Below are 24,336 nucleotides of genomic sequence, written 5' to 3'. Positions count from 1 at the left end.
ACATATTTTATAATACAAAAATGTCCATATATTAAAATATAACAGAACCATCTGCAGAGACAAACCTCAGCTGAATCTCATACACATCTGAAAACTCTGACTAGGATTACTGACAGTCCAGCTATCGTCAAACACAAATCTTACATTTGAAAATCCGCCCCTGTCAGTTTGAACAAATCTCAACACAATAATGTAAACTGAAAAAGAACTGGAGAGGTTACACCGTATTGCTCTGATCAGTCCTTGACTCTCGGGGATATAGTTGTCAATCCTTCCTCAATTCTGGGGTCGAGGTAAAGGCGGCTGTGACGCGTTCATTTGTGTTTGGCACTTGCATCAGTTAAATTCCTCAGATGTGTCGCCTCCTAACCAGCGACTGATTTGTCCAGTCGGCCTTAAATGATTGTTCAAACACAATTACACGTACATCCCAGCTGGGACCGCTCGGGTATGATCCAGTTTACTGCAGCTGGAACTGCTGATACAATAGTTCTGAAATGCACCCTTTAAAGTCAAACTGCCGTAACGGATGCTTTCACTTACCCTGGGAAAAGATCACAGGAATCTTGGAAATGAAGTTGACATCCTAAGATCCTACTTGACACTGACTGATGAAAATGTTAGTGATTTAAATTTTACGTGCTGCACGGCAAACAAGGTGTCGAATCCAGTATGAATGCTTTTTTTTTTTTTTTTTTTAAATTTACTGATTTTTCACATCTCTCCAGATAATGAAAACAACTGCAGAGCAAAGAGCAAAGAGAAATCCAGAGATGGTCTTAAACAAGAGACATTTGAATTATTTTCATACTGGCCCACTAAATAACCCATGTTCATTATGTGCGCGGTTAAGTAACCTAGTAGTTTTGAATCCAAGCTCACCCCTCATTCTCAAGAGGTTAGTATTAAATACAAGGCTCAGCTTCTATTTTCCCTTTAAAAAAGTCAAAACTATGTCAAGGCAGTCAAACAAAAGAAAATACAGTACAAAATACTACATCACTGATTGCAAATAACACCAGCATGAGTCAAGAATAATGTCTCGAATGTGTCAGAGAAGACTTCAGATTTGTCAGATGCACTTCAAGTCAGTAAAATCTCCCTAATATTCCTCAGTCACTGAGTGCAAATTGAACATCAGCTTTTGAGGCTGTTGTTCAGACATGTGTTGACAGTAATAATGTTGCTGGGCGAAATCACTCTGTCACTGTCTGTGTGCTTTGTGTTGCGTGTGCTTGTGCAATGATCAGATCTGATGGCGACCTGGCAGTCAGTCACCTGATAATTAGTGGAGCGGCGGTCACATGCAGTTGACCACGTTGCTGGAGCCCTGGCCAACGTCCCTGATCTGGCTGACGTGAGACAAACAGACAGCCACTCCGGCTCCGGCACGGCAGTGAGACACTGAACCCACCAGCTCCCATCTGAGCAGCAGACAGATTCAAATCACAACACAATTATGAGAAGAAGACATAGTAACAGTCCTAAAAAATACTGCAGTATCTTGAGCTTGGTCTGTAACTGCAGAACTAAAATGATGTCAAGTATGTAGCAGGTTGAGTAAAGTACTCTGCCAGAATCAGGAAAAACTAATCACACCTGGATGAACAAGTTCTAAATGTGGGCTATGTTTGGGGTACCATTAAATTTCCTCTATCTTTAACGCTCAGATAACATAACTGATTTTATTAGATGAAGACCACACAGCTCCTCTTTACCCTGAAATATTTGCTTGCATCTTTAACTGAGCTCCCTTGGGTAATGTGCATATAGCAGGGTTTCTGTTATTTGTTTGTTGTTTTCTATTTCTAAATGAAGCATATGTGTTGCCAACTGGGGAAGTTCCTCTCTCAGTCACTGTAACATTTAATATTCACACAGAAGCAGAAAAATGACCAAACATAATCTTTCACCAATGCTGTCGTATTGTTTCTAATATGACTGGTTGTGCATAGCAAAAGATTATTTTTTATTCTATTCACCTGTTCATTCGAGGCTCAAAGGCCTCCACCGTGTTCAGGTAGATGTTCCCATTGTGGCCCCCGACTGCGAACACTCTTCCCATTACGGTAGCAACCCCGACTCCGCCACGTGGGGTGGTCAGCTCAGACACATACTCCCAACGGTGCATTCGTGGGTCAAATCGCTCTACGGAGCTCAGGGGTGAGTTATCATCAAAACCACCTTTAGAAAATAACAGGAGAGACAATTTTTAAAATCGACAAGAATTTTAGAGATAAAAGTCATCTTCGAGCATTTTGTGAACAGACGGTTTCACAGTTGTGAACACTCGGTTTCTCTGAGTAGGATTATCCTGTTACTAATAGAGCGGGCAGAGAAGAGGATTTCATGTATCCATTTTAAGCCACAGTCATTCACTAGGCAAAATGCCACAACAAAAGTTTTAGTGAACCTTGAATGACTCTTCAGATTCAAGTGCTACAATAAAAAAAAAAAAAAATCTGATCCTTAAACTTTATGACTCAGCTTCCAGACAGCGTCACAAAACATGAACGTTTGCCTTTCATACATTAGTGTATAAAGTTGTAGGATGTGCACTTAAGGCATGTGACAGGTGTATCAAAACAAGTACCCACGTAAGAGGAAGAAACACCAGTGAAATAATCACAAGTCAGTAATTTTAGTCACTGCAGTAGCAGTAATAGCAAATGTGGACAAAATACATCGTAGAACTGCTGTGAACGCCTCAGACGAATTTTATCTGTCTACGGTGATCAAATCTGAGGAGAAGAATATAATTGGTGTTTGGAATCGAACTGCTTAGATTATTCATTCCTCTCACCCACTACATAGAGGCAGCCATTCAGTTTGCTGACTCCATTTCCAGCCCGTCGCTGGCCCATCTCGCTGACCTCTGTCCATTTGTTGAGGTGAGGGTTAAACCGCTCCACACTGGACAGTGATGCCACGCCATCGTTGCCTCCCACTGCGTACACGAAACTCTGGAAAGAAAAAGATATAAAGCAGTAAAGTGCAGTGTAGATATTATATACCATATTAGTCAAAAGTTACTGGCTTTCCTCTTCAGTCTTACCCCCAACGCCACAGATCCCACTCCTCCTCTGGGCGTGTTCATCGGAGCCACTGCGCTCCAGCAGTCACTTTCGATGTCGTAACGCTCCACGTCGTTGAAGCAGGAGTTGTCGTCCAGCCCTCCAATAGCATAGATAGGACCACCAAGAGCTGCCAGGGCTATACCCCTCCTGAGAAACATTTACATCCTTTCTCAAAGCAGATATGATGTGCCGTTTACCCAGCACTCTCAGTCTAGTAAACAGACAGTGTATGGGAAATGGTACACAGGAGGAAATTCACGTTCAGATATCAATCCATTTCTGAGAATTTCCCTGAGCTGAAAAAGGAGGAAAATCTTTTAAGTCAACAATAATGAAATCAATATTTAGGCCCAACACAGCAGAATTTTCAACTCTAAAACTAACAGCTGCCAAAGACTAATGAACAGGACGAATAATTTCTAGGCTTTCAGTATAATCATTACATTATTACATTTACTTTGTCCAGCTTCGTGGATCTGGCTGCAAGATAATCCGACTGGCTCTGGCAATTTTTGGCAAGCTCCACTGCTGCTCTGCAATGTCTGTTTAATTTTTCAACAAGCACCAGTGAAGCTAGCAGTCAAACAGTGCCAGTTCTATTAAGGAAAACTGCAACAAGATTTTCATTTGCTGCTCAAAATGAGGGATTACATAAGAAGCTGGAGGCTGGAAAAAATTGGCTTCTTCATATAACTTCCAAGCAGTGCATCATGCCATTGTTTGCCAAGACTGGCGTTTTCGGATCCATACAGTCTGGATACTGTTCTCTGAAAATCAAAATTGTTGGGTGTGAAAAGCACAGACTTAGCATTTTTTTAGTCAGCCATGTTTAGTGTGACAGCACATTCTCCGGGAATGTTAGCCAAAGGAAAAAAAAAAAAGCACTATTCACATTCAGTATATTGTAGTATGGTGTACCTCTTCGTGTTCATCGAGGCTTTCATCATCCATTTGTTGGTCAGGGGGTCAAACATCTCCATGTTTCCTAAGTGCTCATTACCATCATGACCCCCAACAGCATAAACCTTGCCTAAGAAAACAAACATCAAACAAATATGAAGTTGAAACTTCATAATTGTGTGAACAGACCAGTGATCCCAAATGATCAATGGTTCTTTATAATGTGAGACCAAACTAATTCATCTTTTTAGACTAATAAGTTATATTTTCAGGTGGTACTAATTTCATATCTAAATGATCTAATAAAAACTCAAATATTAGTGTATTATTTAGATTAATACAAAATGTCTATAATATCTGTCATTATATTGCCACATGCTTCTCATTTTCTAAGCCCTACTGTTCACCTTTCCATGCTCTGTTTTTTACTTCCTGTTGCGTTGTTATATATAACCCTTCTTACCTCCTACGGATATTACACCCACGTGACGCCGTCTGCTGTTCATTTCAGGGCCGAAAAACCAGCTATTCTTAGTGATGGAGTAGCACTCGATGCTGCGAAATGGGTCGCCAGAACCCCCCCGGCCACCCACACAGAACAAAACCCCTGAAGAAATTATGAGAGAGAACAAAAAGTTGGCAAAGTGAGAGAACACACATTAAATGTTATGCCTACACAACCTCAGAATTAAAGAATTAACATAACATTTTAAAAAGATAAAAGCAGTAGTTATATGTTCAAAGCCCAACATCAGCATACAAGTACTACCTGCAGTGTGTTTCCGGGGTATGGTACGGATTGAATACTCAAAGTCAGGCACCACCTTGTTGCTGAGGTGGAGGTGGTAGTTCCTGGCTTCGTCCATCAGGTCCCGACAACTCAAGTTACCTTTGATCATCTCGTCCTTAGCCACAGTTCCAGTCAGGAAATCTACAGGGAGCAGGGGGAGGCGCACCTGAAGAGGAGACCAACATACTTTATAGTGTACTGCAGGTGTAAATCTCATTACATAAAGGTGTCAACATTGGGTTTATGTAATGCTAATTTCACACACAGTTCTGTAGCTAAAACTTCAGTTAATGAGTAAAACAGGACACAACACATAGCTATTTGCTTCCAAACATGAATCCAAAACATGTGGAGGAACAACATTAAAAAGATAAAACATTCAGTCCATTAAAACCATCCCCTCAGGATCAAGAGTTACGCACTCTCTAACCTGAGACATGATCTGGTCCAGCCAGGCCTCGTGGTGCTGTGGGTTTGCTTTCAGCCATTTCACCGCTGCATTGTACACCTGCGTCTCTGAGTGGATGTTGAGCTCACTGGAGGACAATAACGTGCGCAAGTGCTGGGGAGAAACGCAGGTGAAGTCCTCACACTCCACTACCTCAATGAAGTGCTCGCAGGCATAACGGTCAGCCATGTCCATCAGGTCCACACGATTGTGGCTCTCGGCAAAAGTACGAACTGCCAGGCAGTTGGTGGGGTGAAAGTGGGCCTTCATGTACTCACAGCAGGCTCTCGCCACCAACTCCACCTAACAGATTCAGGCAGTAATAAAAACATTTTAGACATTTTCTCAGTGTTTAACAAACTGAAACTCTGTGAAATGAGAAAAACTTTTTATGACGTTTCAAAGTGCTTAATAAAGGTCTGAGCATCACTATACATAACCTTTCTCTGCACATGCACAACTTCCTCATTCATGTAAAATAAGGAAAACTAAATGCCTGTACTGCATGTGTGTCTCTACCTGAAGGATGCAGGCAGCATAAAGCAGCGGCTGGACATTGTCCACAGTTAATGTGAGTTTGGAGGAGTAGGCAAAATGCACCAGATCCTGGATGGCATCACCATCAAAGTCCTTGATCTCTATCAGTTCCTGTTTGGCCTCCGACATCTCTGACAGGAACATGGCCCTGAGGGAAGAAACATCCACTTAAACAAGAACAAACTGAAATACCTTCTTTAGTTATCTGTACTTAAGTCTTTAAGAGACACTGGTTTCCATTCATTAAATGTGGAGGCCTAAGCAGTACATGTACTTTCTCCTCAAATGGTTAATTCAATTTTAACATTTTAGTTCACATTGAAATATCATGATGTTTTAAAGCAAACTGTGATATTTTATTGGTGTATGGTACAGTATCTTTATTAACTTGTGCTCAACCTATTGTGTAGATGTGATGTATGTTTTTTCCAGATGTTAATGTACAAGAGGGAACACCTACATTTCCATATAAGCATCTTTATGTAAGTGAGCTAAAGAGAAATGACAAAATTCAGTCTTTAATTTTTTCATGACATTGGATCCTTATCCAACGTTCAGGCTCAAGACAGTTTACAGACAGTTCATGTTTAGTCAGAACAAAAAGCATATCTGGCACATGATATTTAGCATAAAGAAAACACAGCCATAGACCAACAGGTTCAATTAAACTATTATGGCAATTCAGTGTTCACTAGTAAGATAAAACAGTCTTATCTGTCTGTGCTGCACTGAAAATTGCTTTTATAGGTCTAGTTTAAAAAAAATGAAGGATAAAAATGGAACATACCTGAAGTAAGGGATAACACAAGCAAGCACGAGCTTGTGGCATGGTATCAACCTACTGCCAACCTATGAAAAGAGATAAACAGGAATGTTTAAAAACAGGCAACAAGGCACACCCGCATACTGTTCACCATGTATTTATTTCCTCAGTATGACCATTTAGACACAGTATCGTGATTTCTGAAGCTATTTAGAGATAGAAAACAAAAAAACTCTCAACTCACACTCAACTTGAACTTTAGATTAATTAAGGTCACATTCATAAGATATTATTAATACAATCAAAACTATCACCCTGACATTACTGAAAACATTAAAGATGATCAGCTGTGACAAAAACAAATCCCATTACTCGAGTCCAGACAGGGTGCCCTACCTTCAGCGTGACATCACAGAGCTCCCCCACTTCGTAAAAGTGCCTGAGGGAGTTATGGAAGTCCTTCCAAGCCTCGTGAGCCTCGAAGACAAAGGAGCCATCAGGCTCACACTCTGCTTTTGATGCCCTGTTTCCAGGCCGCTTGTCCTTGGACTTCAGTTGCTTGGCATGGTCTGGCACCACATCCCCTGGTGCCATAGCTGGCTACAGGAAACAACACCTATAAGAGAGATGAGAGTGCTGAGGAATCTGAATACCTAGTTAATAGAGCCATTAAAAGCGTAAACAAAGACATTTTGTCAAATTGCTGAAACACTTTGTCAGCAGCAATTCTGACATTCAAGTCCTTTTTTAAGTTAAATGACAATTATTCTGTGATTTCTGCATCTCAAATCACAAGATTTGCTTCTTTTCTCAGATTAATATAATTTTAAATTTAATATTGTTGGTGAGAAAAACAATAAGTGGATGTCTTTCAATCTGGGAACTTGCAATTGGCATCTTTCACTATTTTCTGACATTTTAGAGTCTATACAAATATAATAATCAACAGATTAATCAATAACAAAAAACACCTTAGTAGCAGCGCTCTCTGACCCAGTGTAATTATATGGAGAGGTTGCTTACAACAATATAGAATTATCACCCATCCCCTGCAGTAACAAGCAGGCTGTATTTTAACTGCCTTTAACCGCATTATGCAAGAATAACTTGCAGTCTGAAAGAGAAACCCCTACTCAGTGTAAATAGCATTCCACAGACTTAAATGGAGGAAACAAAAGGGAAACTGGTGGTAGGGGTTATTGCCTGGCAGCTGAGCAAGTTTGGTCAGTATTCCTCCCCCTTTCAGTGTCACTTCCCCTTTACTCAGTTAGCAAAGACTGGACCTAAATGTGAAATAAAAATAGGACAAGCAGATTCCTCCAAGCTAATGTCGCACACTACTCAGAAAACACTGCAATTAAACCCATAAAAATTCCTACCTATTGCTGAGTCTGATGAAAAACTGCCACAGACGATAAGTCTGGTTGAGAACGGATGAACTGAGAGCAGACAGCCAAAGGCCACAGCTCCACCCACACCTTACAGATGATGCACTGTCTCTCTTTTACGCTATGCCTCTGAAGCTGAATAGACTCAGTGTATCGCCCCCTCATCACTAGTCCTCTCAGCTATAACAGCAGAAAACATCAAGTCCCATCATAAGCACTGGGGATCAAAGGCTCTTTCCACTTCTGTTCTGCTCTGCAGGCTCGTCGATAGGTTTCATCTTTGAGAGACTGTTTGCTTTCTCAACACATGTAGGGATTTTGTCATGTTCACTTTCATCAAAGACACTCTGGATCAGTTGCTTTTATGGCCTTAAGATGATAACATCCTCCGACTACAATATATTATTTATGAGGAGTACAGTGAAGTGAGATAGTCAATAATTTAACAACAGAGATGTATTGCACAACTACTCAACTCCACTGAGTACAAACCGAAAAACAATAACAGCAACCGCTTTAAATCCATGCAACATTTTTCTATGCATCTGTGTGTGTCCATCATACAAAGAGGGACTCCCACTAGACAACCAGCATGCCACATTAGGCACAAAGGTACACAGATGACAAGAATGAACCCACTGTTGTCATGTCATATTACTTCACCCACTTCCAAGGGGACACAGCAACTACAGCAAATGCTGCCAAATGCTGTGCTTCCATGCTTTGTCCTTTGGTCACAGTACAGAGACAGTAGAGTAACTGCCCAATTAATTGTTTTTTTTCCTGCACACTGACTTGATTACTATATTTCCCACACCACATTTGAAGAGAAGAGAGTCAGCTTTTAGATTTATTTCCCCTTTTGAATAATAATGAATTTATTTTTTTTCCGATTACATGTCACATATGCATGTTTTACTATCTGCCATTCCAAAACTACTTGTTTGTAAAATCTCATATGCAGCTCACTGGTTTATCTTGCTCCTCTCTATATGTCTGTGGTAGAAAGTGAAAGTAAAAAAAACATTGTTAGTGTCTACAAGCATTTCGATTTACTTTTACTGCATGAACTGAATACAATTTAAATCATTTCGGTCAAACTTATCTAATTTTTTAGCCCTAACTGATCAAACTAGCCCTCATTGCTCCACCATGTACCAAACGTGATAGTACAGGTATAAAATTGTGCAGGCTACTTCTTCTTGAACATGCTAAACATATGGCGCATGATAAATTTTGTATATAAAGAGGCTTTATTAGCTGGAGACCGGGTTAGGGAATACCTGGACAAGATTTAAGGAATGCAAATATTTAAGATACCCCTTATACAATAAATATACATAGTTGTTTACAGTAAACGATAGCTAGCACCTTCAGATGTCATCTAAAATTATTTTTGACATCTCGATTCTTTCTGGGTACAACAAGAAAACGTAGATATATTTATTGCAGCAGGAGTAGCACAAACTATCAGGCATAACAGTCGATACAAAGCTGAAAATACCACCAACATGAGACCACACGTTAACAGTTTGAGAAACAAGACGAGCTAGGTTTTCAAGTGTTATGAGTGGCTGAGCAGTCACTTTATCATATTCAGTGCTGACAATACTCATTTCTCAATTAGAAACCATACAAAATAAAACATTACGGCTCTAATAAACATGAGAAATCTCGCTAGCTAGCCTGAGAGTATATTAATGGTTCGCCTGCTAGCTAATAGCAGCTAGCAGGCAGACTAGCATCCATCCATCCAGCTAACGTTGACGGGCAGAGAACTGACACGATGTTATCATGAATTAAGCGAAAATACACAACATACAATGGTAAAAGTGACTATAAAACACTGGATAATCGGAGTATATATAATATAATATGTTTAATTTAGATACCTCATGTCGCAGAGAGAATTAAGATGCCGGCTTCATTGAGTGGAATGTTTGGCATTAGCACGTTTGTTGTGATTCCAGGTGCTTCATGGGTATTGCAGTTTTAAAGCGTTAAAATGCTATTTCTGAAGAAATTGTAGTGTGGTTGCTGTTGGCTTCTGCACAAGCTGAAGTTAAACTGCGTTGCTGGCTTGAATTTGTATGAAGAAGCATTTGAAGTATATTTTGCGATGAGACAAAAGAAAAAGGGATGAATGCAAACTGTAGTGTAATTGTGAAAAAAGTTTAAATGTGAGTCATATTGTGTGTGTGAGTGAAAGTATTTGAGAGCTATAGTTTCTTTACCAAGATTTCACATTGTACAAATATAAAGAGCTTGTAAAATATAATGCATTGTTATATTATTATTATTAAATTACCTAACAGTAGGCCTATACAAAATTAGAGGTGAAATAATTAGTCAATTAACCAATCAACAGAAAATTAACTATTTTAAGAACAGATTAATTAAATTAAGGAAAAATTGGTTAAATTGGTTAAATTCTTAAAATCTTATATTACAATAAACTGAATCATTTTGAGGTTTGACTATTGGTCAGACAGAACAAGCAATCTAAAGGTTTGGGCTATTTTCACAGTGTGATATTAGTACTATTACTGAAGTGAAGGATCTAAATACTTCTTCCACCAATGGTTATGAAGAGTCTAGGTAACGTGCTTACTGTGTTATTGCTGCCCCAACCCAAAGCAAAAATAAATGATCAGCAGACACCTGTCTCTTAAACATTCTGAAACATCATCACTGTGTAAAGTTACAAATTCTGTAATTAAACCACGTTTAGGCAGACAGACACATACCAAATAGTGTCACATTCTTCATTTGACAAACAGGACTGCGGTTTAGATGCAGTTAATTTTGTTTTTGTTTTCTGTCATTTAACAGGTTTTGGTAAATAACAGTGGTGTGCAAAGTGAGGCACTAAAGAGAGTAATGTGCTGAGTAAGGAAATTACAATTGTTACATAACTATATTGGCCAATAAAGTCTTTCCTAAAATTATACATTAACACCATCTTCACATTCTGAGTTCTATTTATTGTACATCAGTGCAGTGTCTGCATATTTCTACCATGTAAACACCAAGCAGAAATACTGAAATCAAGTCATTAATGTGGGGTGATTTTATACTTATACTTGAGTTTTATAAATATATGAAATGGGATTAGATCGGAAAAGTCCTGGTAAAAAAATAAACAAATTGAGTTTGAAAGGGAAAGTTTATGCTCTTTCAGTGCCTGTGGCCTAATATGACACAAATTCTACACTCACTTTCATGTTCATAAAACTATTTCATGTGCTGCCTGCGAGGAGTGTGTATGTATGTATATCCAGATATATACACCATAATTAAACAGGTATTTAGTCTTCTTGTAATTTTATATGTGACCAATGAGAGGCCATTCATAACTGGAAAGAGCGCAAGCAGTAGTAGGAGGGACTGAGTTTCAGCATGAAGACAAAAAAACAACAAGGACTTAGTGGTATATGAATAACTGAATATTGAACATTCACACAGTTATCAAAGATTATTTATTTCAGCATGATGTAAATCTATGCAGTTCATCCATTGAAAATAATACATTTATAAGCCAACAATGTTTTACAGGTCACTTGAAGGATGTATAATATTCTTTGACATAGTCAAAGATCAGGTTTGTGATGGCCATTGGACAGCCAGCATTATCTCCACGTATCCTACTTGTGCTGCTTCCTCTTTTTTAGGAGTGCATCTCGTAGAGCAAGCTGGATAAGAAACACAAAACAGTTTTAGTTGAAATGTAAAGATGCAATGAAAATCAATTCAGCCATGAGCTCATTGTGACATATGCTTCTTACAGTTGCAGTTGTTACCTGTTTTTCTCTGAAGGAGCGTTTGCCCTTGGTCCTCACGTTCTGACTGTGTCTCATCATCATGAAGTTCTTCGTCCTCCTCTTCTCCTTGTTGCTGGTGCTGGCGTGTGGGTTCAGCTTGGTTCGCTTCCTCACAAAGTCCTTTCGGTCAGTACGTCCCGCCTAGAAAATCAAATGCATCATTAGAACTGAAATGATTAGTCAGCGTAAACCATTTTAATGATAAAAAAAAAAGATGTAAAAAATCATCTGGTTTCAGCTTCTCAAGTGTGAATATTTGCTGGTTTTTGCAGTCCTCATGATAGTAAAATGAATTTCTTCAGGTATTGGATTGTTAGTTGGACAAAACAAGTAATATAAATATGTCATATGGGCTTTTAAAATATGTTATTTGCATTTTCTCCCCATTTTTTGTTACATTTTATAGACCGAGGATTCATCGAGAAAGTCAGGCTACTGTGATTATTTGCAGTCCAACACAACACTATATACAAACTACCCATGAATGACTTTCCACCAGTGTCACCAGTGTTTCAGCTGTGTTAAGCAACCAATGATGTCACTGGATAAGTAAACATAAGAATACTTTAAATCATCCAACAGTTAACGCCAGGTTTTACCATTGCTGTTGCCAGGCGTGTTTCCTTGTCAGCTTTTGGTTTCTTGTGCAGTTTCTCAATATTCCGCAAAGTCAGCAGCTCCCCTCTGAAGGATTCAGAAAAAAAAACATACAAAAAAACCTCAGTATAAGGAATATGAAATCTGAGAGTAAATTTTGTTTCTCTTAAAATGTTTTGCAAATTATGAACTCTCTAAACTCTGGGTTCAAACATCTTTCTCACCTGTTGTCAGCCTCGTCATCACTGTCCACATTTTTCCTCTTCTGGCCCTTGCCTGGCGCGGCGTTGACCTCCTTGGCCATCTGCACCAGACGGATCTTCTTGAAGTCATCCTGGGTGAGGAGCCTGCTGCCGCTGACCGCCGCTGCCTTGGCTTTTCTTTCCTCAACAGGCATACTCTGAAGCTTCTCGGCCTTTACACAACCACAGAAAACTCTTTCACTTAAACAAAGTCACTGTGCATAAATACCCTCCAGCAGCTCATCGAGGCCATGCATTTTTAACTCTAACCATTTCTCCTGTGTCTTCATCAGATGAATGGTGAACGTCCACCCACTCCCCATCGTCATCGTCATCGCTTATACTGGCACTCTCCCAGCCGTCTGTTGTACAATATGAAAAGTTCTCATATTAGCGTAATATCGATCATCTATCACCCAAGAAGACAGATTTTGCAGATTAAATCAGACAATGTCATCCAATTTTATTGATGCAATAAAAACATAGCTGCAGTGCTGACCTTCGTCCTCCCCTCCCTCTTTGTTCTCCTCCTCCACCTCCAGGACTTCAGCTCCAGGGATGTAGTCCTTCGCTTCAAGCTCTCCGTAGTCTTTGATCTTGGCCTCCGCTGATGCCTCTGTGGGTCGCCCCTGCACAACAAGAAGCATGGTTTACAATAAGAGATGTAGTTTCTTCACCGTTAGAGTTTGGCTCTAGTCCCAACACTCTCCTCTGAAGTAGTAAGAAAACAAACTGAATCAGACATGTATGAACACAATGTTTTTTAATAATACAGTTCATACAACACTAGTTCATTATGACAGCTCTCTAGCACAAACTCACCCACTAGGTACAATATACATAAAGAATATGTCTAAAATCATTATTTTTAAAAAGAGCAATGCTCCCATCTATTACACAAAACATACTCATTGATGTTAAATCAGATTTTTTAATTCACTGAGCTCACCCTGTCCCTCTTGTGCAGCATCTGTGGATTCAGATTCCTGAACAGCTGGATCAGTCCCCTGGCAGACATCATCACATCTGAGGCAAGTACAGACACAAACAGGTTGTATGTGAGTGAAAGAACATACATGCACACACCTGTTAATAAGTGCAGTCAGCATTGTGACATAAAAGTACAGTGGTAAGAAAAACGGACCGGCAGTCACTCACTCTTGTCTTTGTGGATCTTGTACTGAGCCAGGTCCTGCAGCAGGTCTTCGGTGATGGCGAGTGGACAACGGGCTGCCACCTCCTTGATGGCATTAATACTGAAGCACAAGAAGAGGACAGTGAGCATTGTAGCTATAAGTATACGTGTGTATTTTTAGTTGAAACAGGTTGACTTTTCTCCATATTGTTCTTCACACTGTGCGTCATTTTAACTTTCGTGAGCTGTAACCAAGGAGGAAACATGGCAGCTACTTACCCCACAGTCATGACCTCCCCAGAGTTTCTGTCCGTCACAAAGTTATTTGCGATGGTCATGATCAAAGGTTCAATGACCTGCACGAGTGGGAATAAACAGTGTTAACAGCGCTCAAGTGAAATCCTTGTGTTAAACTGACTCACTGAATAAATGTGTAGTTGTTAACCTACGTCAGGGGGGACGAGCTGGTGGGAAGCCTGGGCGGCACACAGGAGAATCTTTGTCACTTCTGCAAAGACAACAGATGGTTTTAAATGTGTCATAAGCACAAGTCAAAAGACTTTCACTTATTTAATTGTGATTTTTTCCTTACCTCTTTGATGGGGCTGAAGAAACCTCTGGATGAAGGGATAGAAATTGAAGAGGAAGAGCTGTTGAGGGAAAAGGACACTTGAGTATTACACTCAAGAGAAAATATTTTATTCATACCTCATTTATGTTTCTCTTAAATATATCCCCACAGCTCAGGAACACACTATTATATGTCCGTTTGCTAATAAAATAATGTGTTAAAGAGAAAAAACAACCCAAAACAAGTGAAAAACAAGTGTAAAAGATGATCTGGATAGAAGCACATACCAGCTTTATTAGGCGTGACTTACTGCATTCCTCTTTGCATTAGAGACTGTTTATTTATTCTACACAAATTTATCTATGGAGTCACCAACGTGTGTCCAAGAAACATGATTGGTCATTTACCTCATGGATTCCAACCAGTCTGGATATGAGCTCCATCATCATGATCTTCACCTCGAAGCGCTCTTTAGAGTCTTCCAACTGTTTCAAGAGTTTCTCTGAGAAATCTTTACAAATGATAATTGATAGTTCACAGTTCTGTAAATTATAGTACAAAATGACCTTAGACAAATTGTTTGTGTGTTGTTGTGGAGAGGACAGGTGGGCTGACCTTGAGGATCATGAATTAGGTGAATGGCGGAAAAGTTGAACACATCCGCTTTCTTCTTTTTCTTGTGTTTCTGCCCAGAGAGCGCACGAGTGCAGAGAATTAAAACCATGAACTCAGTCTATCTGAACATAAATGCAACAAAACAAGTCATGCATGCCTTATGTTAGTAAATACAACAGTGGTACCTTGAGGACTTTCATTGCTTTTTCCATTTTCTTCTTGTTTTTGGTGGTTTTCTTGCCTGTGGAGTATCTCACCATCAGGTCTCGAGCTGATGGTCCCTCTGTCTGGAAGACAAGACTGACTCTTAATAAAAGCAGCGTGACATATGAAAACCACATTTGTGTATCATGCCTTAGCTTAAAATCACCCCTTTTATTTAACTCAATACAAGTACAGTATCGTTTCTCTCCAACTACTGTATCTGTGGTACTTGCCTCAGATTCTGAATCACTCTCATTCTTTTCATCTTCATCTTTGCCCAGGAAGAATTTAAGACCCGCAACGAGGATCTAAAGAAGGGAGATGCAGGTGAAGGTGAATAGGTTTTTTCCATTCAGTAAGTATAGGAATCAAACAACTGCTGTCAAAGTGAAAAACATACCTTTGTAACCTTGGAGAAGCATGCTGTTGTAATGACATTAACAGTTTTGGCATCATTCCTGTGGCACAAACAAAAAAGATAATCAGGTCAAAGAAATGACAATAAGATTCTCCTGAGCTCTACAATATCTTATTTTGGTGTATAGATCATGACACCCACCATATGTTTCTTTTGTATAGCTCCGCCATGACATCTAAAGAGATCTTTGCTGCGATGGAATTACTGTCTCTCAGCATGGTGTACATGAAGTTCTGTAACATCTGAAGCAAACAACATTAGAACACAGATATAGTGAGTGGTGGCCATGTTTAGCTGCTGTTTCACACAATATTGCAAACAAGAGCACCCGAGGCATGTGTGTATGTGTACTTACTGTGTTGACCTTGTTGTTTTTGTGCTTAGCGTTTATGTTTTTGATGTCGGCAACAATGTGAGTGTACAGTGTCTGTGCAGAGAGAAAAGCAAGAAGAAGAAACCACAAAATCAGAGGGACAGAAGAAGAACACAACGTGACAATGTCAATAACTAAACATTGAAATATGAATTCAAAGTGTGTGCATTTAAATAATAAATGCCTTAATCAACCATTTGCACAAATTCACTGTACTATAGGTCCCTAAAGACTGAAAACTATATAATTATGTATTAATGCTCAAAAAATACTTCAACTATGCAAAATCTAATGAGCTATTTGAATAAATTAATTAATATCTCTGCTGTAGCTGTTTCAGGACTGGGTGCTCTAACCTTCCTGAGCAGTTTGTCGTGACATCGCAGCAGCTCAAAGAAGAGCTCCAGGAGGCCAGCGGGGTCGATCAGGTCTTTATTCCTCAGAAGAATCAGCGCTTTGCAGAAGGTCTGACAAGGACAGGGGCACACACCGACACACAAATGACACCTGATTGAATATCAACAAAACTAAATGTGACTAAAGAAGCAGCTATTGTATTGAGGTGTTCTTACCATTCTTAAGTCTGACTCTAAGACTGTGTGGTGACTTAGTAATAACTCAGACAGCTCTTGAGGGAAGGTGGACAAGTGCTCCAGGTAACAGTGACCAACCTGAGGGACAAGAAGAGTTCATTAGACTCTCTATACACACACATATATATATATATGTATATATATATGTATATTTTACTCATCAGAAAACTTTAATACACAAATCACCTGAGCAAGAAACATGACAAGGTCTGCCAGCTCCTTGTTCGGTTTGTCCGGCTGCAGTTTGAAGATCTGTACATTGGACTGGTAGTGCCGGTACTGTTGTTGAAACTGTAGGAACAGACACAGTAACAGTCAACGAGTCTGCAAGCTAATAACTTTAGCAATCTTTCAGCTAACAACACTTACCTCTTCTACGTACGACTGCGGGTCTCTTTTTATGAGATTCTGCAGTTGTGGCAAATTGTTTGGCAGTTTGTTGTTGTGTCGTCCGGACATGGTTTCAGATGATTTTGTGAATATATTGTGAAGAAATAAATAATGAAAAACAGTATTTTTCACAAGGCAAGCGTGGCACAAGTGCAAGCTACCATCTTGCTCGCAGTAGGAAGTCTAAACGTCACTTCCGCTTGAATTAAAGGGGACTTGTATTTTCGTCTCTTCCCTGCAGTGTTTACACTTAAACACAATTTGTTCAAAACGCGCACGTGTGTGTGTGTATAAAGTATATGCCACTGGTACTGACTGCTCATTTTCAGACTTGTCTTTAATTTGAGAGAAAATGTGGATATCAGTCAAATATGTGCCATTTAATCACCGTTTACAGTATTTTTAAGGTAATCTTTATCGAATGAGGGAAAACTGTTCACCAACATTGAAGATGTTTAACTTTAATATGCCTATTTTTAGTTATATCGTTAAACCAGGACCCAGTGGTCTATAGTGGTGGGGGAAATATTCAAATCTTTTACCTATCACACAATATATATTAACTTTATTATAAGTCCAGCATTTAAAGTTTTTCTTGAGTAGGAGGAAATTCTGAAAAAATGTACTTAAATGTCAAAAGTAAAAGCACTAGTTGTCTTTCTAGTTAATAATATATAGGATGACCCTATTCAGTGTTATTATTAATATATATTACATGGACAATTATTATCACTTATGTATTAATATCAGCATTTGACTATTGTAGCGGTTTGAGGTGGTGATAAAAAGGGACCATCCAAAGGAAGTTAGTATGTTTGCATTCAATGTAAATCTTGAATAACTGGGTTGACATCAGGAAAAGCTGATCCCTGAATTTAGCATGTCAGAGCAACCTTTCAGCAGTGTTTCTGAAGCAAACCAGGCCTTAAAAGTAATCATAAAAAATGCTATTGCACATATTGACCAATATGGGCTTTATTTTGTAAAACTGTGTAAACCAGTGATGTCCAAAACTATTCTGAAAGATATTTGGACACATGGCAATATTTCCAGAATTACCTTTAGGGTGCAGTGATGTGATAGGGAACTTTGGGACCATCTAGTGGTTGAACTGGTGTAAGACAACACATCTGATGTGCATCACATTCTGCCCTCTGCTGCCATATTTGCAGCAAATAGCATTACTGCATTTATTCAGGGCAACTATGTTTAATTATTACATACAGAGAAAAGACAGGGAAACAGGGGCACATGTAAAACGTGCAAAATAATGCAATAGCCGGGCAGAAAAGACATTGTGAAGGGTGCAATGTTCAATCTTTATAGAGACAATAAATGAACTTGATTCAATTCTGCATTCAGTTTTGTGGCCAGAGCTTGTTGTTAATTGTATAAGACGTTTAATCACCTGGTTGACAAAATAGCATCTTTCTATATTAAGTGCAGTTCAAATTCATCACAAACTATATCTTCAGATTTTACGCTTCACTGACAGCCTCAACACAGATTCAACATTATGAACTTCATTGTTGCATTACTGTGCTGCAACTTCTGTTGTGTATAAGTGATGATTTGCAAGTTAAAAAGCAGTAGCTTACTTTTCATTCAGCACTCTTTCCAATCTAGTATCAACCCCCTCATACAGATGCACAGTTGGTATCTTTTTTTCTTTATAGTTTTCAGTGTTTTTTTCAGTCAACAAACTTGGAAAAGCTGTATAAGGTTAATGTTTCTATGATGCTAAAAGGTGATATACACTAAAATGACAAAAGACAAGGAAAATATTTGATTCTTATATTTTTTTTTAAGAAAAAGAAACTTTCCTCTACATAACATTTAAAATGTATCCAGTTTAATTTTTAGGAGATGAATATGTACACTTTTAATTTCATCATTTACCTCAGGCAGTGAGCAATTACTGTATAATAGATTTACAAAGCAAATACTGACATAGTATTCTGTCAAGGCATGTTCCAGCATCAAAATAGGATTCAAAATACACAGGTACAATTTTGTCCCACATAAAATATGAGCTCATTGATCACTTTCATAATTATTTTAGAATATCCAAGAATCTGGAAAAAAAAAAACATTAGTGTTCTCTTGTAGGTGACAATAGGAAATACAATCAGCAGTTCTCATAAATGCATTGAAAGGGAGTAGCAGCCAAAGAGAGAGAACTCAAAAAGCAGACATAAAAATATAGACTTCTTTAAAGGATTTACTCTTAGGGAACTGAATATTTTAAGGCATCTTAAAAACATGTAGTGTAATTTGGCAATTTCTGCCTGTGTCAACTCTGCATTTTTGTTTTGCTCTTGTGAAACAGTCACCCAGCCTCTACACGACGGCAATATGTGGTCTCTACTATCCTGAGATGTTTTCCTCAGCTTGAAGGCATCTGAGGACGTAGAGGATCACTTGATAGCAGAAAATATATTGGTCCTGTAAAAAAAAAAAGAAAAAAAAAAAAGAAGAGGGAAAATGTGTGAGAAAACATGTGAATCATAGAGATGTAGAGTTCGGAGTTAATTTATTTCATACTAAAAGCAAACATTAAAAATCACCTCTGTCTGGACCATTCCCTGTCTCTGAAGTCTCATGTTCCTTACGACATCTGAAATATCAAACTACAAAAAAAAAGAAAAGTTAATAAGACAAATAAGATTAGAAGATTCCTTATTAATAAATTGCAAGTTAAACAAGATAAAGACTGTAAAACTTACATCAGCATCTTTACTGATGAGACCCAGAACCACATCTATACAGATGAGGGTTCCCGAACGACCGATGCCTGCACTGCAGTGTGTGATTATCGGCCCCGACTGATGAATGTGCCTCATGTAGGAAATGAACGTGAGCAGCTGCTCGGGTTGTGAGGGCGTTCCGTGGTCGGGCCATCCCGTGTAGTTCAGGTGAGTTACACGCTGGATTTCATTGGTCTGAGGAGGGAATGTGAACATTAAAAAGGTGTATACATGTTTAAATTACTCTAAAAAAAAATTAGAAATCTATGCATAAACTTACCTGCACATCTTTGACCTCAATGAGTCGGATAACAAAGTTGTCCAGATATTGGTCTTTGATCAGCATGATCTGTAACCTGTCGTCCACCATCTCTGCTGTCCTTGGTGTGTCTGGCCAGTACCGCTGACATTTCACTTTGCCGCCCTCGACTTCCTGGGTCATCATGGCGATCACGTTAGACTTCTGCTCCCACACCATTTGCCAAAAGTCACCCAGAGTGGTGGGTAAGGGTCCCTGGCAGGCAATGTACATGAAGTTCTCATCCTTCACCGGCATGTTGATGAAGTTGGCGTTGATGTAGCCCCCATCTTTGCCCAGCATAACTCGAGTTGTGTCAACTAGAAGAGACAGTGCATTAAAATCATATTTCAAATGAACATTTTAAGTACCCAGCTTTGGATTTAGTGAATTTTTCCTGAAAAAGCCTTTAAGTTTCCTATTATGATACAAATATAGATGAACACATTTGCAACTTTTCTTACAGGGGACGATGTTCTTGTAGCGATTCTTCTTCTTGTTCTCCTTCGTCTGACCTATTAAACAGTCGTCCAGCGGCTGGAGATTTTGAAGATTCTGTCAGGGAAGAAAAACAGATGGTCATTAAAATCAAATGAATTATAATCAATTCACGTGCATCGAAATTCAAAGTAGACTCTTACTTCAAACTCCTGCAGTGGGACTTTCTGCTCCAGAAGCCCCCTCATCATGCGCACCACAGTGTTGAGCTTTGGTCCTGTGTACTGGCCATCAGGGACAACTTTGACGAGGGGCAAAGAGGTCAGCTCGTCCTCTGTGATGATTGGCCTGTCTGGGGGAATAAAAAAAAAATGGGGGAATTCAACTTTACAAAAATAATATGAAATTTAACACATACCACATATATTTACTAAACCCAAACCTATAAATATTGCTTTAGATGATAAAGAGGAGCTGGTCTGTATATTAACCATGGAATAACTGATTATTTACAGTTTATTTTGACTCCATCCTCACTGCTCTCACTAACAAATTAAATGTTTCAAGTCTAGATTTAATCTGCTGCTCTCCCCTCTCACATGTCATATTAATTTCCCTTGAAGAATAATCAAATTTCAAATACTTACCAGCTCTTGATTTAGAGTTCATGTTCTCTATAGGCAATTCATCACTTCCCCATGTGATTTCATCTTCCTCTGGCTGTCCAGCGCTCATTTGCAGATAGCTGTCAATTTGAAAACATACACAGTCAATAGATGTGAATATATTCATAACCCCAAATGTGATAGCAGTACATCTAAAACATAAAATCTTACTTTTCACTCCTTGGATCATCGACACTCTCCTCTTGCCATTCCACTTTTCGGGAACTCTATTATGTAAAAACCATTAACAAAACATTTTTAAAAACCTGATATAATCAGTATGAAGTTTTCAGACTCTGGTGGGTGTGATTTGTACCTCAGGGGAGTCTTCAGGTAAAGAAGAGCCATCACAGTCTGTGTCCTCAGAAAATTCTGCACTTTTCTGCTCTAGTGGACCATCTTCATAGTCTGTTTAGCAAAGAAATGCATTCTAGTTTGTAAAATTTATTTATTTAATTCACTAATTACTTCATTTTGTTAATACAATTACAATTACACAACAGTCAATATTTTATTTAGCTGAGATTTTCAGTACATTTTCTAGCCTGTACTCTATGCTCTACCTATTGGTGGTATGGGAGGCATTCCTGCACTCAGCTCATTTTGGGGAGTACACAGCTTTGTCTTCACTCCACTGTCCTCACTCAGCTCTGAAAGCAACAGGATAGAGAGAGTATATAGAGCTTTATAAATTATTCAAACGGGAAAAGGCATTTACCTGTCAAAAGTTTTCTAAAAACGTATATTTTATGTCGCCGCTTGTACCTGTGTTTCCATTGCACTTGTCAGAGTTGATGGGTAGATAGGCGAGGTAAGTGTTTGGGCTCTGGTCTGGCGGTCTGGACACTACGAGATGTACCAGGCCTTTAGCTTTACGGATGGTGGTGACAGCTTTGGTGTGGGACACACCTGTCATTAGTTCTTCATTCACCTACAAGAAAAAGACAGATGGTCATAGTTAAAACCTTTAAGAGAGGGCTGAACATGCAGAGACAATTAGTTTATTACAATTTACAATATTTAGGCATATTCACCATTCATCATTTTTAGTACAAAAAGCATACACATGTAAAAATACAAGAACAGGCTTTCTCTATCTGAGCTAATAAGTTCATGGTGTGAGCAGAGACAGCACATAGCAGACATTTTAACAAGGATGATATCTATTAAATCTCTATCAAATCTTGTTTAATAGAAGTACATTCGTTAATATGGCCTTAAATTCTGAGCAGTGAATGTCAAACAGCACTCACTTTCAGCAGCCTGTCTCCCACTTGCAGCTTGCCTGAGGACTCTGCTATTCCTCCCGGTGTGATGGATTTGACAAAGATCCCCCTTTCCCCTCCGATCACAGAGAAACCCAGACCTCCAGACTGCGGCTTCTGCAGATCCAGCTTCATAATCTCCTCCTGCATATTTGACAAACAAACACGTGACGCCGTTTAATTCATGATTCACTGAACTGAGCGACACATGCTAGCAGATTATGGTAGTAGTGGAGTTTTTGATGATAATGATCACAATATTAATGCAATAAGAATATTTATCTACATGTATTTATCTTCGCCATTAACAGTATAGCTGCTATTCCTTTGCCACTGTCAAGACTTTTGCTTGGAGTTATATACAGAAATAACAATAAATGCGACAGAAGAAGAAGTTTCAATTTAAGCATGTCAACAGAATATGGTACACAAGGAATATACATTAAGATAAACCTAAACTTACCTCTAAAGGACAAAGTGCTGCGAGACTCTCTGATTCTCTTGGATCTTCCCCTTTAAGAAACCCTTAAACAGAAAACAGTGTTGGAATTATATGCGAAATAAAAGACTCAATCAAAACGTCACAGGTGGCACTTTTATGGGGTGAAACATACCATTCATACTGGATGAAACCTTGGGGCTAATGTTGTTGTTGAGAAAAGATACACTTTTCTGCCCAGGAAAAACAGGCTTTCCATCCCTTTGAGCCAGAGGAAAAAAAGAAGAAGAAAAAAACGGTTAATGAAATTATACAGTATCTTCAGCTAAAAATAACCTTCTCTAATGCTATTAAGATGAAAAATCAACACTGACTCAGCATGAAAAATTCCATTCAGGCAACATGTGTCACTCTTTGTTAGTGCAGACTACCTCGTGGCCTTGAGCGTGAGGTTGTCGAGGGAGAGCTCCAACAGCCTCGTGTTCTCACTCAGAGTCAGGTCCTGGGTGGGAGCGCCGTTGATGTAGTGGATTAAATCAAGTGGTCTCAGGCTGCCTTCCTCGAAGGCCAAAGTGCCTGGCAGGATGTCTCTCACAAACAAGACTCCGTACACACTGTCACTACCACCGTCCAGTACCAAACCTGCCGAATGAAAACGGAGCACAACAATTCACATGTGATTTTGAGCGCTAAATCCTAATGCAACATCTGGTAAGGTCTGCAAGGCTAACAAACATATGGTGCCTTCATTTCAGACACGCCAGAGAGGTTTTATCATGTGACAAGGGCTGTTTCTTACCCAGTGGCTCTCGGTTGCCCTTGAAACAAATGTCAGGCAGCAAGTGGGCTTCAATGGGGGGCTTGGGAGCCTCCAGGACCCTCCCCACCACCAAGTCAACTACCCGAGGGGCTGCACGCACAAGATTGACCACTTCAGTGTGGCCCATATTGCTCACATCTGTGTTGTTCACCTGTGAATAGAAGATAAAGAATTTTAACGTGTAGTTGAACATTTTGGGAAACAGATTTTTTTGCTTTGTTGCTAAATATGGAGCTAGTGATTAGCTTAGTCGTGATAAGGGATTAGGGATGAATTCGTACCATAATCATTCTGTCACCCGGCCTGAGCCTTCCATCTCCTTTGGCTGGGTCCTGGACAATGTCATGGATGTAACACCCATGATCATTACCTTTGGTGAGGGTGAAGCCCAAGCTGCCTTTTTCTGACTTCACCAAAGAGACCTTTAGCTCAACTTCCTAACAACAGAGAGGAATCTGAGTTAATGGAATAAATATTGGTCTAAATAAACCTTTAAAATGTACATGGACATAGTTGGAGTTGAAGCCTTTTCTTGGGAACTTTCAGATCACATCCCAAGAGTTTCTGTTCCTCAGTCCTTACCGGGACAAACTCCTCTATGTCCTGTCCATTACCGGACACGGTGAGGTTTAAGGGCAGAGGCAGTGGAGGAGGCAGTGGATCTGGGCTTGGGGCAGAAGGGGAGGACACCATAGGCAGGGGGGATGACTCCAGATCAGCAGTCACAGGGGATGAAAGATGCCTGTCAAAACAACCACAAAGACAATTTTATATGAGATATCAGAAAACATAATTAATTCAG

At 39.3% G+C, this 24,336-nt stretch overlaps 3 protein-coding genes across 3 annotated transcripts in view; all 3 read right to left on the bottom strand.

Annotated features, from left to right (window-relative positions):
* Nucleotides 1–701: 701 nt before the first annotated feature.
* On the bottom strand, nt 702–9,872 carry klhl8 (kelch like family member 8). Its single transcript, XM_022762885.1, has 12 exons — nt 9,796–9,872; nt 6,912–7,131; nt 6,540–6,601; nt 5,735–5,900; nt 5,198–5,518; nt 4,747–4,933; nt 4,441–4,584; nt 3,996–4,107; nt 3,056–3,224; nt 2,804–2,963; nt 1,983–2,184; nt 702–1,424 (listed from the first exon to the last, which is right to left on the bottom strand). Exons 2-12 carry the CDS (start codon nt 7,107–7,109, stop codon nt 1,301–1,303), a joined length of 1,845 nt encoding a protein of 614 aa, XP_022618606.1. The 5' UTR covers nt 7,110–7,131; nt 9,796–9,872; the 3' UTR covers nt 702–1,300.
* A 1,491-nt stretch (nt 9,873–11,363) lies between these two features.
* Nucleotides 11,364–17,029, bottom strand: sdad1 (SDA1 domain containing 1). The gene is made up of 22 exons (XM_022762855.1): nt 16,842–17,029; nt 16,659–16,763; nt 16,452–16,550; nt 16,236–16,346; nt 15,862–15,933; nt 15,648–15,748; nt 15,489–15,546; nt 15,322–15,396; nt 15,070–15,171; nt 14,885–14,954; nt 14,677–14,780; nt 14,291–14,348; nt 14,148–14,206; nt 13,978–14,054; nt 13,722–13,819; nt 13,513–13,589; nt 13,063–13,192; nt 12,834–12,925; nt 12,546–12,736; nt 12,324–12,408; nt 11,704–11,865; nt 11,364–11,595 (listed from the first exon to the last, which is right to left on the bottom strand). The coding sequence occupies exons 1-22, from the start codon at nt 16,929–16,931 to the stop codon at nt 11,548–11,550; spliced, it is 2,064 nt and encodes a 687-aa protein (XP_022618576.1). The 5' UTR covers nt 16,932–17,029; the 3' UTR covers nt 11,364–11,547.
* Nucleotides 17,030–18,642: 1,613 nt separating this feature from the next.
* ptpn13 (protein tyrosine phosphatase, non-receptor type 13) overlaps nt 18,643–24,336 on the bottom strand; it is a 44,098-nt gene continuing 38,404 nt past the window's right edge. The window contains exons 32-49 of the mRNA XM_022762841.1: nt 24,117–24,276; nt 23,816–23,971; nt 23,514–23,685; nt 23,146–23,356; nt 22,890–22,975; nt 22,739–22,800; nt 22,264–22,419; nt 21,776–21,941; nt 21,574–21,660; nt 21,327–21,418; nt 21,182–21,237; nt 20,993–21,090; nt 20,549–20,697; nt 20,372–20,462; nt 19,890–20,227; nt 19,589–19,804; nt 19,430–19,492; nt 18,643–19,307 (exon numbers count right to left, since the gene is read on the bottom strand). Of these exons, the coding sequence (XP_022618562.1) occupies nt 19,230–19,307; nt 19,430–19,492; nt 19,589–19,804; nt 19,890–20,227; nt 20,372–20,462; nt 20,549–20,697; nt 20,993–21,090; nt 21,182–21,237; nt 21,327–21,418; nt 21,574–21,660; nt 21,776–21,941; nt 22,264–22,419; nt 22,739–22,800; nt 22,890–22,975; nt 23,146–23,356; nt 23,514–23,685; nt 23,816–23,971; nt 24,117–24,276 (2,437 nt within the window). The 3' untranslated portion in view covers nt 18,643–19,229. The remainder of the gene's footprint in view (nt 19,308–19,429; nt 19,493–19,588; nt 19,805–19,889; nt 20,228–20,371; nt 20,463–20,548; nt 20,698–20,992; nt 21,091–21,181; nt 21,238–21,326; nt 21,419–21,573; nt 21,661–21,775; nt 21,942–22,263; nt 22,420–22,738; nt 22,801–22,889; nt 22,976–23,145; nt 23,357–23,513; nt 23,686–23,815; nt 23,972–24,116; nt 24,277–24,336) is intronic.

This window comes from Seriola dumerili, unplaced genomic scaffold (genome assembly GCF_002260705.1).
Source record: "Seriola dumerili isolate Sdu_G_001 unplaced genomic scaffold, Sdu_1.0 BDQW01000450.1, whole genome shotgun sequence".
NCBI classification, from domain to species: Eukaryota; Metazoa; Chordata; class Actinopteri; order Carangiformes; family Carangidae; genus Seriola; species Seriola dumerili.
The sequence above is the reverse complement of the archived record's forward strand: the minus strand, read 5'-3'. Positions and strand labels throughout refer to the sequence as shown.

What these genes read in the sequence shown, in the direction of transcription:
- klhl8 (XM_022762885.1), bottom strand. Translation starts at nt 7,109, where the DNA reads ATGGCACCAGGGGATGTGGTGCCAGACCATGCCAAGCAACTGAAGTCC. An exon ending in GGGTGTAATATCCGTAGGAG is followed by an intron (nt 4,108 to 4,440) that starts GTAAGAAGGGTT and finishes TTGTTTTCTTAG; the next exon opens with GCAAGGTTTATGCTGTTGGG. An exon ending in TGGGATCTGTGGCGTTGGGG is followed by an intron (nt 2,964 to 3,055) that starts GTAAGACTGAAG and finishes TTTTCTTTCCAG; the next exon opens with AGTTTCGTGTACGCAGTGGG.
- sdad1 (XM_022762855.1), bottom strand. Translation starts at nt 16,931, where the DNA reads ATGTCCGGACGACACAACAACAAACTGCCAAACAATTTGCCACAACTG. An exon ending in TTGTCATGTTTCTTGCTCAG is followed by an intron (nt 16,551 to 16,658) that starts GTGATTTGTGTA and finishes CTTGTCCCTCAG; the next exon opens with GTTGGTCACTGTTACCTGGA. An exon ending in TAGAGTCAGACTTAAGAATG is followed by an intron (nt 16,347 to 16,451) that starts GTAAGAACACCT and finishes TGTCCTTGTCAG; the next exon opens with ACCTTCTGCAAAGCGCTGAT.